Raw genomic sequence first — 16230 nt, 5'->3', positions numbered from 1 at the left:
CTCTTTAGTGGTATCCAAATTTAATTACTGTAATGCTGTTTACTCAGTCCTAAAAGTCTCTCTTATCAACAAACGTCAACCAGCTCAGAATACAGAGGCTTGTCTCATATTAAAGCCCCTCGATCACCAAGTCAGCTCCTCTTAATTAAACTGCATTGGCTTCCAATAAATGTAAGAGTTACCTTTAAACTATGCGTACTTGTTTATCAAATTTTATTTGGTCTTTTACCTGGGTATTAATACTTGTTAGGATTACCTTTATGTAATGCTCATCCTATGTCAAGAGGCTATCTTCTCCTCCATTTTCCATATTGTAAACATTTTCATTACAGATCTATTCATGATGCAAACTTCACATACCAAGCTACTAGGAAATGGAATTCCCTATCAAAGTCACTCAGGTATGTTATTGACTACTTGTTATTGTTGAAAGCATTCTTATTTAATGAATTCCTCACCACTGTTATTTCAAAATGAATCATCCTACTGCTTGGATGTTTTTACCTATTTTTTTAAATTGTCATATTGTAATTTGCTTTAAAAGTTTGATGTAAGCTACATTGAACTCAAACTTGTTTGGGATAATGCGGGGTACAAATACCATCTCTCTATATAAAAGGCACCTCCAACGTTCTAAATTTGTAGTTGCTAGATCGCATGAGTGTCTGCCCCGCCCCTGCGTCACAACGTGATGACGTTGAGGTTGGAGCAATGACACTCAACAAATCGGATTGTCATTTGGTAATCTCTGTTTCCACTTCCCAATGCAGCCGTCATTCCCATACACTCAAAACCAACCAAAATCGGCGCTGGACCCCGTTCCCCCACCCACAGTCCCCCTCACCCACCCTCCCGCAGCCGCTCGCTCACCGTTCCACCGCCCTCCCTCTCCTCTCCGACTCCGGCCATGGTGCACGACGATTACTACACACGAGCAAGGAAGCCCATTGGTTAATCTCTGTTTCCACTCCCCAACACAGCCGTCATTCCCATACACTCAAAACCAACCACACAGATGGTTTTTTTTTTCTTCCAAGGAGACTCAGCAGCACAACGAGTCACTTTCTGTGCAGCACAGAGAAACGAGGAACGTCGCTGGAAGGACAAAACTATTTGAATGCCCATGCTCCTGCTCCCGGTATGTGCAGCCACCCTAACAAACGACCACCCACACAAAACTAACCACTGACTCAACGTCTGCACCCCTTCGCCCCCACTAACCCACCCAAAATCTAAACGCAGACTTCCACACAACCAGAAAACCAGACAAATACAAATGGAGATAAAAACAGCAAGCAGGCAGGTTCCCAAGTGCTTACAGGACCTTCAAAAGACACTCCCCCCAACCACAAGCAAACACAGCTATCCACAACACACATTAACGACTTCACAGGCAGGTACCCAAGTGCTTAAAGGAACTTCCTCCCTACCCCCCCCCACCCCATCCCACCCCTCCCCCCCAAAAAAACACATCAAAACGCAGCCTTCCACAGAACAAGGAATGCTGACAAATACACATGCAGTTCAAATTTGCAAACACAGCTCACCAGAACACAGGCATATTAATGACTTGGCAGGCAGGTTCCCAAGTGCTTACAGGAGCTACCCCCCCCCCCCCCCCCAACACACACAAAAAAGGAAAAACCAACCTTCCACACAAGCAACAAACAAACACACACACACACACACACACATTCACTCTCTCTCACACACAGTCAATCTCACACATACTTACCCAAACATACACACTCCAAGGAAAACCTTGCTAGCGCCCGTTTCATTTGTGTCAGAAAAGGGCCTTTTTTACTAGGGGTAAAGGACAAAAGGGTTTTGTGTTTGGTTTCTTAATGCACAAAATTTTAATTTATTTGAAACCTTCCCATCTGTACATATGAATATCATGAAATCTACATTAAATATCACTAGAACAGCTTTAAAAATTATTCTACCTGGTAGAAACAGCAATTTTAAACTCTGTATTCTCCGAGGACAAGCAGGCTGCTTGTTCTCACTGATGGGTGACGTCCACGGCAGCCCCTCCAATCGGAAACTTCACTAGCAAAGGCCTTTGGTAGTCCTCACGCGCCCATGCGCACCGCGCACGCGCGGCCGTCTTCCCGCCCGAACCGGCTCGTGTTCGTCAGTCTTCTTTTGTCCGCGCTCGGTACGGTCGTGTTTGCGCCATTCGCGCCCCTTAAGTTGACTTTTCGCTTCTTAAAAAAAAAGGGATTTCGGATAAAGGCCTTTTGGTCTTTTTCCCCTTCCCGTATTTCCAGTTTTTTGCCCCGTTAAGTTTTCTTTCGTTTTTGGGGTAGGCACTTTTGAGGCCTCGGGTCGAGTTTTTTCACCCCCTCTTTTTGGTGCCTTACCGCAATTACGAGTTTTGATTTCGCCGGCGTGATTTTTCCGCCCATGTCATCAAAGTCTCCCAGCGGCTTCCAGAAGTGCACCCAGTGCGCCCGGGTAATCTCGCTCACTGATAGGCACGCGTCGTGTCTTCAATGTCTGGGGGCTGGGCACCGCCCGCAGGCCTGTAGTCTTTGCGCCCTTTTACAAAAAAGGACTCAGGTAGCGAGATTGGCCCAGTGGAACGTGTTGTTCTCGGGCTCTTTGTCGGCAACAGCACCGGGAGTATCGAGTGCATCGACGTCGACAGCGTCAAGACCTCCGACCTCGGCGGCGACTGTATCGATTGCATCGAGGCATCGACCCTCTGCATCGTCGGTACCGAGACATCGGAAGGCTGCGTCGGCGGTACCGGGACCTCCACTAGTGCTGATGTCGTCGGAAGGTGGTGCTTCGACTGGAGTGCAGGTGAGGGCTGTCCATTCCCCTGCTGGTGGCGGTGAGCCTTCGGGTGGGTCTCCCCCTACCCTGAAGGCTCCTGCGGTAGAGCCCCCCTGAGACTGATCTTCTTCGGCCTCGGCCCCGAGGAAGCGACGGTTGGATTCTACGTCCTCCTCGTCGGTACCGGGAAGTTCCGGTGACATGCTTCGTTTGAAAAAGTCAAAGAAGCATCGACACCGGTCTCCTTCCCGCGTCGGTACTGAGAGCTCTGGGTCGCCGAGGGAATCGGCACCCAGTAGGCATCGGCACCGGGAGGACCGCTCACCCTCTGTTCAGGAGGTGTCGATGCGCTCCACCTTGGACAGCCCGGAACAGCCTCCACGCCCGGAACAGACTCTGACTCCGACGCCTGCATCGGCTTCCATGTCTTTCTCCACAGCCGCCCTGCACGAGAGTCTCCGGGCCGTTCTCCCAGAGATCCTGGGAGAGCTGTTGCGCCCTTCCCCTCCGGTACTGGGGGTGCTTGCGCCACCGGTACCGTCGAGTGAGGCGCCGGCTGGCCCCTTGCCCGGGGTGAGGTCTCCGACATCGGTGCCGCTTGCGGTACCGACTGCGGTCGCCTCCCAGGAAGGCTCCCCGATGACGCTCACACCGTGGCCGTGTTTCCACGGAGTCAAGCCGGGCACGGCTTCACACACGGTTCATGAACTTGTGTCTGATACCGATGGTGAGGCCTCGTGGGAGGAGGAGGAGGACATCAGGTATTTCTCTGACGAGGAGTCTGATGGCCTTCCTTCTGATCCCACTCCCTCCCCTGAAAGGCAGCTTTCTCCTCCCGAGAGTCTGTCTTTTGCGGCATTTGTCCGGGAGATGTCTACGGCCATCCCCTTCACGGTGGTTGTGGAGGACGAGCCCAGGGCTGAAATGTTTGAGCTCCTGGACTATCCTTCTCCACCTAAGGAAGCGTCCACAGTACCCATGCATCATGTCCTAAAAAAGACATTGCTGGCGAACTGGACCAAGCCTCTAAGTAATCCCCACATTCCCAAGAAGATCGAGTCCCAGTACCGGATCCATGGGGACCCAGAGCTGATGCGCACTCAGTTGCCTCATGACTCTGGAGTTGTGGATTTGGCCCTAAAGAAGGCTAAGAGTTCTAGAGAGCATGCTTCGGCGCCCCCGGGCAAAGACTCTAGAACCTTAGACTCCTTTGGGAGGAAGGCCTACCATTCCTCTATGCTCGTGGCCAAAATTCAGTCTTACCAGCTCTACACGAGCATACACATGCGGAACAATGTGCGGCAGTTGGCGGGCTTGGTGGACAAGCTCCCTCCTGAGCAAGCCAAGCCTTTTCAGGAGGTGGTCAGGCAGCTGAAGGCGTGCAGAAAATTCCTGGCCAGAGGGGTATATGATACCTTTGATGTTGCGTCCAGGGCCGCTGCTCAAGGTGTGGTGATGCGCAGACTCTCATGGCTGCGTGCCTCCGACCTGGAGAATAGGATCCAGCAGCGGATTGCGGACTCGCCTTGCCGTGCGGACAATATTTTTGGAGAGAAGGTCGAACAGGTGGTAGAGCAGCTCCACCAGCGGGATACCGCTTTCGACAAGTTCTCCCGCCGCCAGCCTTCAGCTTCTACCTCCACAGGTAGACATTTTTATGGGGGAAGGAAGACTGTTCCCTACTCTTCTGGTAAGCGTAGGTACAATCCTCCTTCTCGACAGCCTGCGGCCCAGGCTAAGCCCCAGCGCACTCGCTCTCGTCAGCAGCGTGCGCCTCAGCAAGGCCCCTCAGCTCCCCAGCAAAAGCAAGGGGCGAGCTTTTGACTGGCTCCAGCAGAGCATAGCCGACATCAACGTGTCAGTGCCGGGCGATCTGCCGGTCGGAGGGAGGTTGAAAGTTTTTCACCAAAGGTGGCCTCTCATAACCTCCGATCAGTGGGTTCTTCAAATAGTCCGGCAAGGATACACCCTCAATTTGACCTCCAAACCTCCAAATTGTCCACCGGGAGCTCAGTCTTACAGCTTCCAGCACAAGCAGGTACTTGCAGAGGAACTCTCCGCCCTTCTCAGCGCCAATGCGGTTGAGCCCGTGCCATCCGGGCAAGAAGGGCTGGGATTCTATTCCAGGTACTTCCTTGTGGAAATGAAAACAGGGGGGATGCGTCCCATCCTAGACCTAAGGGCCCTGAACAAATATCTGGTCAAGGAAAAGTTCAGGATGCTTTCCCTGGGCACCCTTCTTCCCATGATTCAGGAAAACGATTGGCTATGCTCTCTGGACTTAAAGGACGCCTACATGCACATCCCGATACTGCCAGCTCACAGACAGTATCTCCGATTTCAGCTGGGCACACGTCACTTCCAGTACTGTGTGCTACCCTTTGGGCTCGCCTCTGAGCCCAGAGTGTTCACGAAGTGCTTGGCTGTAGTAGCAGCGGAGCTTCGCAGGCTGGGAGTACACGTGTTCCCCTATCTCGACGATTGGCTGGTGAAGAACACATCCGAGGCAGGAGCTCTACAGTCCATGCAGATGACTATTCGCCTCCAGGAGCTACTGGGGTTTGTGATAAATTATCCAAAGTCCCACCTTCTCCCAGTACAGATACTCGAATTCAAAGGAGCTCTGCTGGATTCTCGGACGGCTTGGGCCTATCTCCCAGAGACGAGAGCCAACAACTTGTTGTCCCTCATCTCGCGGGTGCGAGCGTCCCAGCAGATCACAGCTCGGCAGATGTTGAGATTGCTGGGCCACATGGCCTCCACAGTTCATGTGACTCCCATGGCCCGCCTTCACATGCGATCTGCTCAATGGACCCTAGCTTCCCAGTGGTTTCAAGCTGCTGGGGATCTAGAAGACGTGATCCACCTGTCCACGAGTTTTCTCAAATCCCTGTATTGGTGGAAAATTTGGTCCAATTTGACTCTGGGATGTCCTTTCCAAATTCCTCAGCCACAAAAAGTGCTGACTACGGATGCGTCTCTCCTGGGGTGGGGAGCTCATGTCGATGGGCTTCACACCCAGGGAAGCTAGTCCCTCCAGGAACGCGATCTGCAGATCAATCTTCTGGAGTTACGAGTGGTCTGGAACTGCTCTGAAGGCTTTCAGAGATCGGCTGTCCCACCAAATTATCCAAATTCAGACAGACAACCAGGTTGCCATGTATTACATCAACAAGCAGGGGTGCACCGGATCTCGCCCCCTGTGTCAGGAAGCCGTCAGCATGTGGCTCTGGGCTCGCCATCATGGCATGGTGCTCCAAGCCACATATCTGGCAGGCGTAAACAACAGTCTGGCCGACAGGTTGAGCAGGATTATGCAACCTCACGAGTGGTCGCTCAACTCCAGAGTGGTGCGCCAGATCTTCCAAGTGTGGGGCACCCCCTTGGTAGATCTCTTCGCATCTCGAGCCAACCACAAGGTCCCTCAGTTCTGTTCCAGACTTCAGGCCCACGGTCGACTGGCATCGGATGCCTTCCTCCTGGACTGGGGGGAAGGTCTGCTGTATGCTTATCCTCCCATACCTCTGGTGGGGAAGACTTTGTTGAAACTCAAGCAAGACCGGGGCACCATGATTCTGATTGCTCCTTTTTGGCCGCATCAGATCTGGTTCCCTCTTCTTTTGGAGTTGTCCTCCGAAGAACCGTGGAGATTGGAGTGTTTTCCGACCCTCATCACACAGGACGAAGGGGCGCTTCTGCATCCCAGCCTCGGTCTCTGGCTCTCACGGCCTGGATGTTGAGAGCGTAGACTTTGCCTCTTTGGGCCCGTCCTCATTCCTGCCCTGCTGAACGTGAGCTGCACACGTTGGACTGCAAAAGAGCATTGGCCTTCTATCTGGAGCGGACACAGCCCAACAGACAGTCCCGCCCAATTGTTTGTTTCTTTTGATCCCAACAGGAGGGGAGTGGCTGTGGGGAAACGCACCATATCCAATTGGCTAGCAGATTGCATTTCCTTCACTTACGCCCAGGCTGGGCTGGCTCTTGAGGGTCATGTCACGGCTCACAATGTCAGAGCCATGGCTGCGTCAGTGGCCCACTTGAAGTCAGCCACTATTGAAGAGATCTGCAAAGCTGCGACGTGGTCATCTGTCCACACATTCACATCTCATTACTGCCTGCAGCAGGATACCCGACGCAACAGTCTGTTCGGGCAGTCAGTGCTTCAGAATCTGTTCGGGGTTTAGAATCCAACTCCACCCCCCTAGGCCCATGTTTATTCTGTTCCAGGCTACACTCAGTTAGTTGTTTAATTGTTAGGTCAATCTCAGTTATGTCCTCGCCGTTGCGAGGCCCAATTGACCATGTTTGTTGTTTTGAGTGAGCCTGGGGGCTAGGGATACCCCATCAGTGAGAACAAGCAGCCTGCTTGTCCTTGGAGAAAGCGAATGCTACATACCTGTAGAAGGTATTCTCCGAGGACAGCAGGCTGATTGTTCTCACAAACCCGCCCGCCTCCCCTTTGGAGTTGTGTCTTCCCTTGTTTTGTCTTGCTACATATGGGACTGACGAACACGAGCCGGTTCAGGCGGGAAGACGGCCGCGCATGCGCGGTGCGCATGGGCGCGCGAGGACTAGCAAAGGCCTTTGCTAGTGAAGTTTCCGATTGGAGGGGCTGCCGTGGACGTCACTCATCAGTGAGAACAATCAGTCTGCTGTCCTCGGAGAATACCTTCTACAGGTATGTAGCATTCGCTTTTTCAGATCCTCCTCCTATATAATAAAATGCACCTCCAACATTCTGAAGCTGACTGCATGGCTGAGGCATTCCTGCTCTCTGTATCCATCTCCTGAATTGACATCACGTACTTCCGGGTTCCTCACAAGCAGAAGTGACCAACCACACAAGGTTTCTCGGCTTCAGAATGTTGGAGGTGCATTCTATTAAATAGGATTGGTCAGTTCCTTGAAGCAAAGCCAGAGCTCAGCATCTTGCACAGTAACGCTCAGACACCAGAGAGAGAGAGAGGGGGGGGGGGGATGACACCAGAGAGAGGGAGGGAGGGGAGGCTGGCACCACAGAGGGGGGGAGGTATCTCTGTCACACACACACTCTCTCTCTCACAGTCAATGTCTTTCTTTCTTTCTTTCTCTTACTCTCACACACTGTCTCTCACACACTCTGTGTCTCACACTGTATCACATTCACTCTCTATGTGTCACACAGTCACTCACAAACTCTTTTGGTCTTATACACTCAGTCTCACAGAGAGTCTGTGTCTCATACACACTCTCTCTCTCTCTCGCACACACTATCTGTGTGAAACACACTCTCTCTCTCACAGTGTCTCACATACACACTTGCACACACTCATTCTCACAGACACACTCGCACCCAGACTCACACTCTCTCTCTCTCTCACACACACACACACACATTCACTCTCTCTCACACTCTCTCAAACATACACCCTCCAAGGAAAACCTTGCTAGCGCCCGTTTCATATGTGTCAGAAACGGGCCTTTTTTACTAGTAAATATATAAATGGAAGAATAGATTGTAATTTGCCAGAAAAAAAAAACTATGTATGGCTCAGTGTGCTTGACTGATAAAGCCTCAATACCTGAAAATTTCATGCCTGACTGCATTTGATTTGTACCGATTTTTTCATAATTTCCTATTTGTTTCCAAGTCCATTATGATTGTGTAGATTGAGCTTTTTAGAGTGAAAGTGTTAAAATAAGAAGAAATTCTGAATCTACAGAATCATTGAGAACTAGGGTTTTAGCCCTGTAATTCAACTAGTGAACATTTAGAAACTTGTTATATCTTGGGGACTAAAGGATTTCAATCTCTACTTAGCTTCTAAATTGAATCCACCAGTTCACTGGATAAAAGTGACAGCCCCCTTCCCCAAAGATAAAGGAAGGGATTATTTTGCTGGAATATACCTCAGATAAACAGGAGGGCCAAGGTCACAAAATAGGAGTTTCAAAACTTCTGCAGTATGATGTGATTCCTCAGTGGATAACTAGGCAAAAGCCTTTACTCAGACTAGAGGGATTTGCAGAGGATAGGATATGCAAGTTCAAGTAGTTTATTATTTGACATACAATAAATCATAATGAAATGTTTAACTAGTTTACAATTGCTGACTTTCAATGCTAAATACCATGTATTTATTATTTACACTCAAGTAATAATATCAGTCTAAGCCAATAGTGAATACTACTTAGTAGAATGTATATTAAGTGAGAAGGCTGCAGGACTGTATTCCATAGGGAACGCAGACTCTCAACCGAAGCAAAAAAAAAAAAAGATAGGAGTGCACAATTGGGTTACAGATTCAAAATGAATAGAATACAATTGATAAAGTCAACTTTGTATACTTGTTTTTCTACTTTCCTGTTGGTTCCTGAAATTTTGGCTATGAAGGTCTCTCCAGCCTGAAGAAGTTAACTACAGCTGAAATTCCTGAGAGCTTAATTCATAAAAAGCTGAAGTAACTGAGCACTGAACCTAGTAGGAATGCAACCCATGGCAATGGAAACCCATCTCTGAAATAGGAAGGTCCGGCTACATTTTGCAGAGCAATGACCCCATGGGAGGAGAGTCCAGCAGTAGAGCCATAGCCCAAGCAAAGGCAAAGCTAAGCAGAAGTAGAACTAACAACAGAGCAAGAGACAAGGACAAGCACTACAGACTCACCTGGGACTTCCAGCAGCCACCAATCCAGTTGCATTCCTGCCTGGTGGTAAAGCCACAGCCCTAGGAGAGGCAAAGCTAACCAGAGGTAAGAGTTAACCACAAAAGTAGAGCTGTGGGACCGGAGAGCAGAGCAGTGAAGTTACACAAGACCAAACATCAAAGACTGACCAGGTACTTCATGAAGTCACCACTCCAGTTGCATTTCTGCCTATGTAGCAGACTTGGGGTGTAGTGGAAGGAGACTAGTGAGGATACCTAGTAAGGGGGCAGAGGGAATACTATATTGGGTTACTAACTTCACTGTCCAAATGGTTATCTGGTGCTTAGAGGAATGGATAAGAGATTCTTACATAGAATCATGATGGCAGATAAGGGCCAAATGACCCATCCAGTCTGTCCTTCCTCAAAAACCACTAGCTCCTCCTTTTCCAAAGGGATCCCACGAGCCTATCCCACGCTTTCTTAAATTCTGATACAGTCTTTGTCTCCACGACCTCCAATGGGAAGCCATTCCACTCATCCACCACCCTTTCTGTGAAATAGTATTTTCTTAGATTCTTCCTAAGCCTATTTCTTCTTAACTTCATCCTATGCCCTCTCATTCCAGAGTTTTCCTTCATTTGAAAAAGGCTTACCTCCTGTATATTAACGCCACAGAGGTATTTAGACATCTCTATCATATCCCCTCTCACCTTCCTGTCTTCCAGTTTACATATGTTGAGATTCTTGATATTATTTGAATGGTTATGCTTCAAGGAGTTTAATACTTCTGGTTAAGTATACTGTTCCTACTTGCTGTAAGGTATAGTTGAGTAAGTTAATACAATTTGTAAATGCAGCCAGCCAGCCAGCCTTGTTCAGTCACACTTGTTTTTTTCTGGGGAGAAGGGAGGGAAGAAAAATCCCACCAAGACCTTTCCTCTTAAAGTGCAGGTACCAGGCACCAAGCTTTCAGAGACCAATGGAGCTTGCCTGAATGGGACTACTTCCAGGTCAAATAAGGGAACAATGAAACCTGCCTAAGGGGACTCCTGTCAGGTGAACCCCAGACCCAGAGATTCCCACAAGGGGAAGCTACAATATATTTTTGTTGTGCTGGAAAATAGGTTATTTACAATTGCAGTTTTTATACGTTTGTAAGTAAATAAATAAATGTAATTGTCCATGAATATTTAAATTAATGGCTTTGTGAACTGCCATTTTTGTTAAATCGAACAACATTTGTGAAGCATTTACCTTTTTATGGCTGTCCATAGCAAATGAAAATGCCATGGTATTCTGTCCTTGTACAGCAAACAGAACTCCACTGGCCAAGACAGGACGAAAGGAGACTTCTACTCTCAAACCCCACGGGGTAGCATCTTTTGGATCATCTTCATTTATTAAGAAAACTGCAAAAGTTCCCATGTAAAATATGGATTATACAAAGTAATTCTGCATAATTAAGTTTATCCTCCTCCCGCCCCTCCCAAGTCCAGCATCTCTTCCTTCCAACTCCGTTCTCTCCCATTCCCGCAGCCCTCAGTAGTACTTGGGCACCAGTGATTAATCAACCTTCTGCCGGCATCGGGGCTCTTCTTCGGCACGTTCTGCCTACTCTGATGCAACTTCCTGTTTTCTGTATAGGAACTAGGACAGTGGTTCTCAACCTTTGAGTCAGGACATACCTCACAGACAGTGCACTCACGTGTGACGCACTGCATCCATGACCCTGAAAGATCTTTGGACTGACACAGTAGAGCAATTCTTATGAATTAAAAATGCTCTGCAGCTACAAAAATCCTACCTCCCCCAAACAGCTGCAGATCAGAACAAGGACATTTCTCAATAGAAGTTATTATACAAAAGCTGACATATTCCAGTTAATAAATTCAAAATAAAACATTTTTTCCTACCTTTATTATCTGGGCATTTTATTTTTCAATCCTGTTGGTGCCAGTTTTTACTTTCCTGTCTTCTCCAACTTCTGCTGTCCATTTCTAATTTTTTTCTATCTCCTCCTGTCTTTTCCATTCCCTCTACATCTGTCTGAAATATCAATCTTTTAGTAGTTTCCTTGCTTGCTTTCTTTCTTTTCTGCCTCTCTCCACTCAGATGTCATCCTCATGTTCTCCCATCTCCTTTTTAATTTTCACCTATTAAACTTTCCATTTTCTTCTCTTACCTCTTAACTCTCATTCCCCTCCCCCCCCCACTGCCTCCTATTTCCTTCTGTCTTTCATCCATTTCCCATTATAAAATTTCTACTCCCTGCATTCACTATCCTCCTCTCACTCATCTCTTTGACAACCCCCCATAGCTTCTCTATCCCCTGTCTCCCCCCCACCATGAAGCATCCTCTCTCTCCCCTGTCCTCCCCCCCCCCCCCCCCCCCCCCCCCCCCCCCCAATATTGAATAATCTTCTTTCCCGGAGGACACCAGAAGTGAATATCATGCTAAGCACCACTTGCAGCTGTGATGCAGGGAAGGAGCACAGCTCTGAAGAAATAGAGTGGTGCTACTTGTGAGGAAGCCTTTTTGGCCTTGTGCTTCCTGCCGCTGAAGCTGCTGCCCTGACATTCAGCCTGCTGGGGTTTGTGCGGACATTTCATAGCCACTACCTTGCAACACACTTCCTGAATGTTCACTGGACTAAAAGGGAGCTGATGTGTGGGGTAGGTAAAAGCAAGGCTACTTTTATCTATTGTCGAAAAGGGCATCTGCCTAGGGCTCAGCTTAAAAGGGGGCCCATGGGTAAGAGGCCCACTTTAATCCAGCATCTTCTTCCCCGCCTCTCTCCTCTCCAGTAGCTTCCCCTCCCCCCTTTTGCACTTTGAAAAGAGAACACAGCAGAGATGCTGGACTGGAAGAGTTTAGGGTTATTCCCTCACCCTTAATTATCTTGTCTGTCTGTATTTTTAGATTGTAAACTCTATTCAGCAGGGACTGTCTCTGTGTCAGGTGTCCAGCGCAGTGTGCGTCTGGTAGCGCTATACAAATGCTAATAATAATAATATTATTTTTAAATATACTGCTTTTTGTGGGCAATGGCACAGCAGTACATAATAAAACATGAAAAGTTGAAAGGAACTACAATATTACTAGGAAAAATAAGAAGGTAAAGAAAAGACAAGTAGTGGGAGAGGGGGGAGTGGAGAGGCTGGACCAGAAGGGGAGAGGAGGGAGGGGAGTCGAACAAAAGATAGAAATGCAGGACTGGAAGGGGAAAGTGACAGTGTGTTGGGAGGGAGAGAGAATGAAAAGGAAGAAGTAAACCCATGAAAAAGATGGAGAAAATGTGAATAAAATAATGGAAGAGGATGAGAATTCATGGGAAGAGGAATGGAAGGAGCTCAGGATAGAAAAATTGGACAGGAGAAAGGGGTAGAAACATACAGAGAAGAAAAAGTATTAAAATATCCAATGGTGAAGGCACAAGAAAAAGAGAGCTGAAACAAATAAAAAGGAAGACACCAGAGAGAAAAAAACAAAAGGAGCAGATGAGTCCAGAGAGGGAGAAAGATGTTGAACAATAAAACAAAGCCAGTTTGGCATAAAATATCTTGGGACCCCGCTTCAAAGTTTCACAACCTGAATATATTAACCATTTGGGAGGGGCAATCCTATAACCAAGCATCTTGAAATAGGTACTGTTGTTGCATTTGTAAGGAACCTATTCTACAAAGGAATGTAGCACCTTTCCCGTATAGATACTGATGTATACTTAAGTAATAGGTGAGATACGTACCAGTAACTTAGGTGTGAGCACTTTCATCAGCCACAGAGCTGGTATAAGTGCAGGCATCTAAGTTCCACACATATGCGTGTAACTATGCCCTACTAAGACTCCACCTACTTCTATGTCCCCTCACAAATATGCACTATTGGAGACTGGCAGATGTTTCTAGAATAGTGCATAGGCATTATGCTGGCACGTACATTTGTATTTGCGCACATCCGTATGCTTATGCTAGTATCTAAACATTTACTCACATACTACATGTATAAATGTCAGTGCCTAAGTCATAGAACTGCCAGGTAAAGTTTACATGTTGAACAGCTGGATTTTGTCAGTTGATTTGGCTTGTTCATTACATGATTCTCTTATGTGGGACATATCCAGTCTAATACTTTGGTACTCAACCCTAAATATTTTCTATTAAGGAACTTAAAGAATGTACGTTTAAGATATATTCATTTTCATTAATTATAATTTTTATGATGAAAAGTTGTATCGGGAGAGTCCCTGTCCTGCCCCACCATCCCAGATTTGCAAACCAGAAATATGGTAACCTTACTACAGGAATTCAACATCATCTCCTGCTGCCAAAGGGACAATCTAAGAGATGCTGGCCCTGTGGAAGTAGGAAAGGACATCTGATTAAATGCTTCTCCTGCTGCTAGTGTGGGGAACATGGCGAGGATGATCAGGAGGGTAGAAAAAGGCTAAAATTAACCTGGTCAGATTAAGAAGGGGTTCAGGTGATTCAGGCTTGATCCAATGACTTATACTGGGATTAGGGTTACCATACGTCCGGGTTTACCCGGACATGTCCTCTTTTTGAGGGCATGTCCGGGCAACCGGGCGGTTTTTGCCAATCTGCCCGTTTGTCCGGATTTCTGGACAAACGGGCAGGCTGGTATATCCATATACTGTACAAGCTAGCATGTTTGAAAATGTAAGCGTGTAGTTTGGTGCAAACACTGCTGGGCAGACTTGGGTCTAGAGAATGGTACTTTGGGACCCTCCTGAGGGGATGGAGAGAACCCAGGGGTCCTATAACGGGAGATTAGATGTTGTGTGTCACTAAGGTGAGTAATTGGGAGACTTTTGTGGAGTCTGGGATTGAGGGAGAGAATGGCTGGGAATGGTGGAAGAGGGGTTGAATATGGGGAAATACTCCAGCATATATATTTCCCCGCCATGTTCAACCCCTGGATAAAAGCCAGGATCAGCAGCCATTCATGGATACCCAAAGAAGACTCCACTGTACACTGATTGGGCTCATATGCTTGGGTATCAATGAATAGCTGCTGATCCTGTACTGATTGTGTGATTTTCATAAAAAACACTTAAATTGATAGAGCATAGAGGATAAGTCAGGAGACAGGCAGGGCAGTATATTGCTAGGTAGCAGAGTTAATGCTAGAAGTAGGGAAAGGAAAGTTTTTATTGAGCGTCCATTCTATGAAAGTTATAAATTGTAAATTAATTTGGGATTGCTCTTTCATTTTTCAAAGTATAATATAAGAATTTGAAATATTATTCAAATTTAAATTTGATGACTAGCATGGAGGGGCCCCGTGACAGGGGGCAGGGCGAGGATGTGAAAGGGGTGGGGATGTGGGCATGTGTCCTCTTTTTGAGAGGACAAAATATGGTAACCCTAACTGGGATGGCAAGCTATTTTTTGGGGCATGGTTCTTGCCACTCCCTTGGGTGACACATATCACAGACATATACAGACACAAATGCACACACAGAGATATTGGAAATTATTCCATTAGGCATGCACTTTCCCTACTATGCATCCCCTCTCCTACTACAACACCCTTATCCTGTTGGGCTGGATGAAAATGATTCTGGTACGTATTTAATTTTCTTTGTTGTAAATTCTAGTTTGAAACTTAGTAACTAAATTATATACTTTCCTAAATGATTGCTATGTATGATCATAGGTGTCAGACTCTCAATATTGAGAAAACTCCTTGACTATGTCAAAGGAAGGCTAATTTCCGTTTGGATTAGCACCCTCAATCATTTTGGAAAGATTGCTCTTATATTATGTTGACACCTAATGATTGAACTATGCAGTTTCATATTGGTTGCTATGCGTATGGCCTCCTAGTAGTTGAGAAACACAACAATACCTGTGGCACCATGTGGTTTAAATATAAAATGCATTTTTAAAAATCTATTGACTTTGACATCTAATATTTAGATATATTATCATACTTGGTTTCATTTTATTTTTTTTCTAAACCAACAAAATGTGTGGGAACCATGCCATTCAGATTGCCCTACTTTTCTTCCCTGTAGATCAGACACAACAAAGAAACGAAAATCAGCATTCACACATATAGAGAAATTACATGAGCCATGATGGACTTGCTATCTCCACTTGTTCTTTTTTCCTTAAGATGTTTATTTCTGAAATCTAATGCATTTTCTTTGTTATGAGTTGTACATTTATTTTTTTGTTTGCATATCAAATAACTATATTTTTGGTTTCCTTGAAATAAATAGCAGATAAATTGCAACTCCAACAATTTTACCAGGAACGAATGAGCAATCGCTAGCTTCAGAACGTTTTGTGGCAATAAGCTTAAGTAGCATGATTTCTAGAAAGAAATGTGTACTTACCAGGTACTTGAAACTGAGCATAGCCACTCCCAGGAAAATAAGATCCTTCCTTCTCATGTTCAAAACAGCGTCTATGCTCATTAATCTCCATTGCATTGTTCAAAGCGTGAACCTCGGTTTCAACCCAAGACCAGTTGCGTATGCATCCATCCAAAGCAAACTGCAGCTGAAAACAGATATATTTCGTTACCTAGGATTGCTATCATTGTGGAAAAAAACAGTTTATCTCTAGCAATCTATACTATGTACTTACAAGCAAATTTTATTAACTAGTCTCCCTACCCTTTTCCCCATAGTTTCTAGAAACATAGCATACAGCATTAACATCCACCCTCCCCAAATCCCACCCACCCCAGCACATAGCTTCATTTATAGTCTTAACTAATAGTCAATTATTCTAATTAGGATAACAAGAGGGGCATTTTTATTAGTTTTAATTACATTTAATTA

The 16230-nt window shown here is 46.5% G+C and overlaps 2 protein-coding genes across 3 annotated transcripts in view; both read right to left on the bottom strand.

Annotated features, from left to right (window-relative positions):
• The window catches only part of LOC115479235 (vitamin K-dependent protein S-like), a 205282-nt gene that overhangs the window by 117602 nt on the left and 71450 nt on the right, over window positions 1-16230 (bottom strand). The window lies entirely within an intron of this gene.
• The window catches only part of LOC115479236 (vitamin K-dependent protein S-like), a 38407-nt gene that overhangs the window by 4289 nt on the left and 17888 nt on the right, over window positions 1-16230 (bottom strand). Inside the window, exons 4-5 of the mRNA XM_030217072.1 lie at window positions 15781-15946; window positions 10673-10827 (exon numbers count right to left, since the gene is read on the bottom strand). Coding sequence (XP_030072932.1) covers window positions 10673-10827; window positions 15781-15871 — 246 coding nt within the window. The 5' untranslated portion in view covers window positions 15872-15946. The remainder of the gene's footprint in view (window positions 1-10672; window positions 10828-15780; window positions 15947-16230) is intronic.

This window comes from Microcaecilia unicolor, chromosome 10, assembly GCF_901765095.1.
Source record: "Microcaecilia unicolor chromosome 10, aMicUni1.1, whole genome shotgun sequence".
Classification (NCBI taxonomy): Eukaryota; Metazoa; Chordata; class Amphibia; order Gymnophiona; family Siphonopidae; genus Microcaecilia; species Microcaecilia unicolor.
This window is presented reverse-complemented; position numbering and strand designations above follow the sequence as displayed.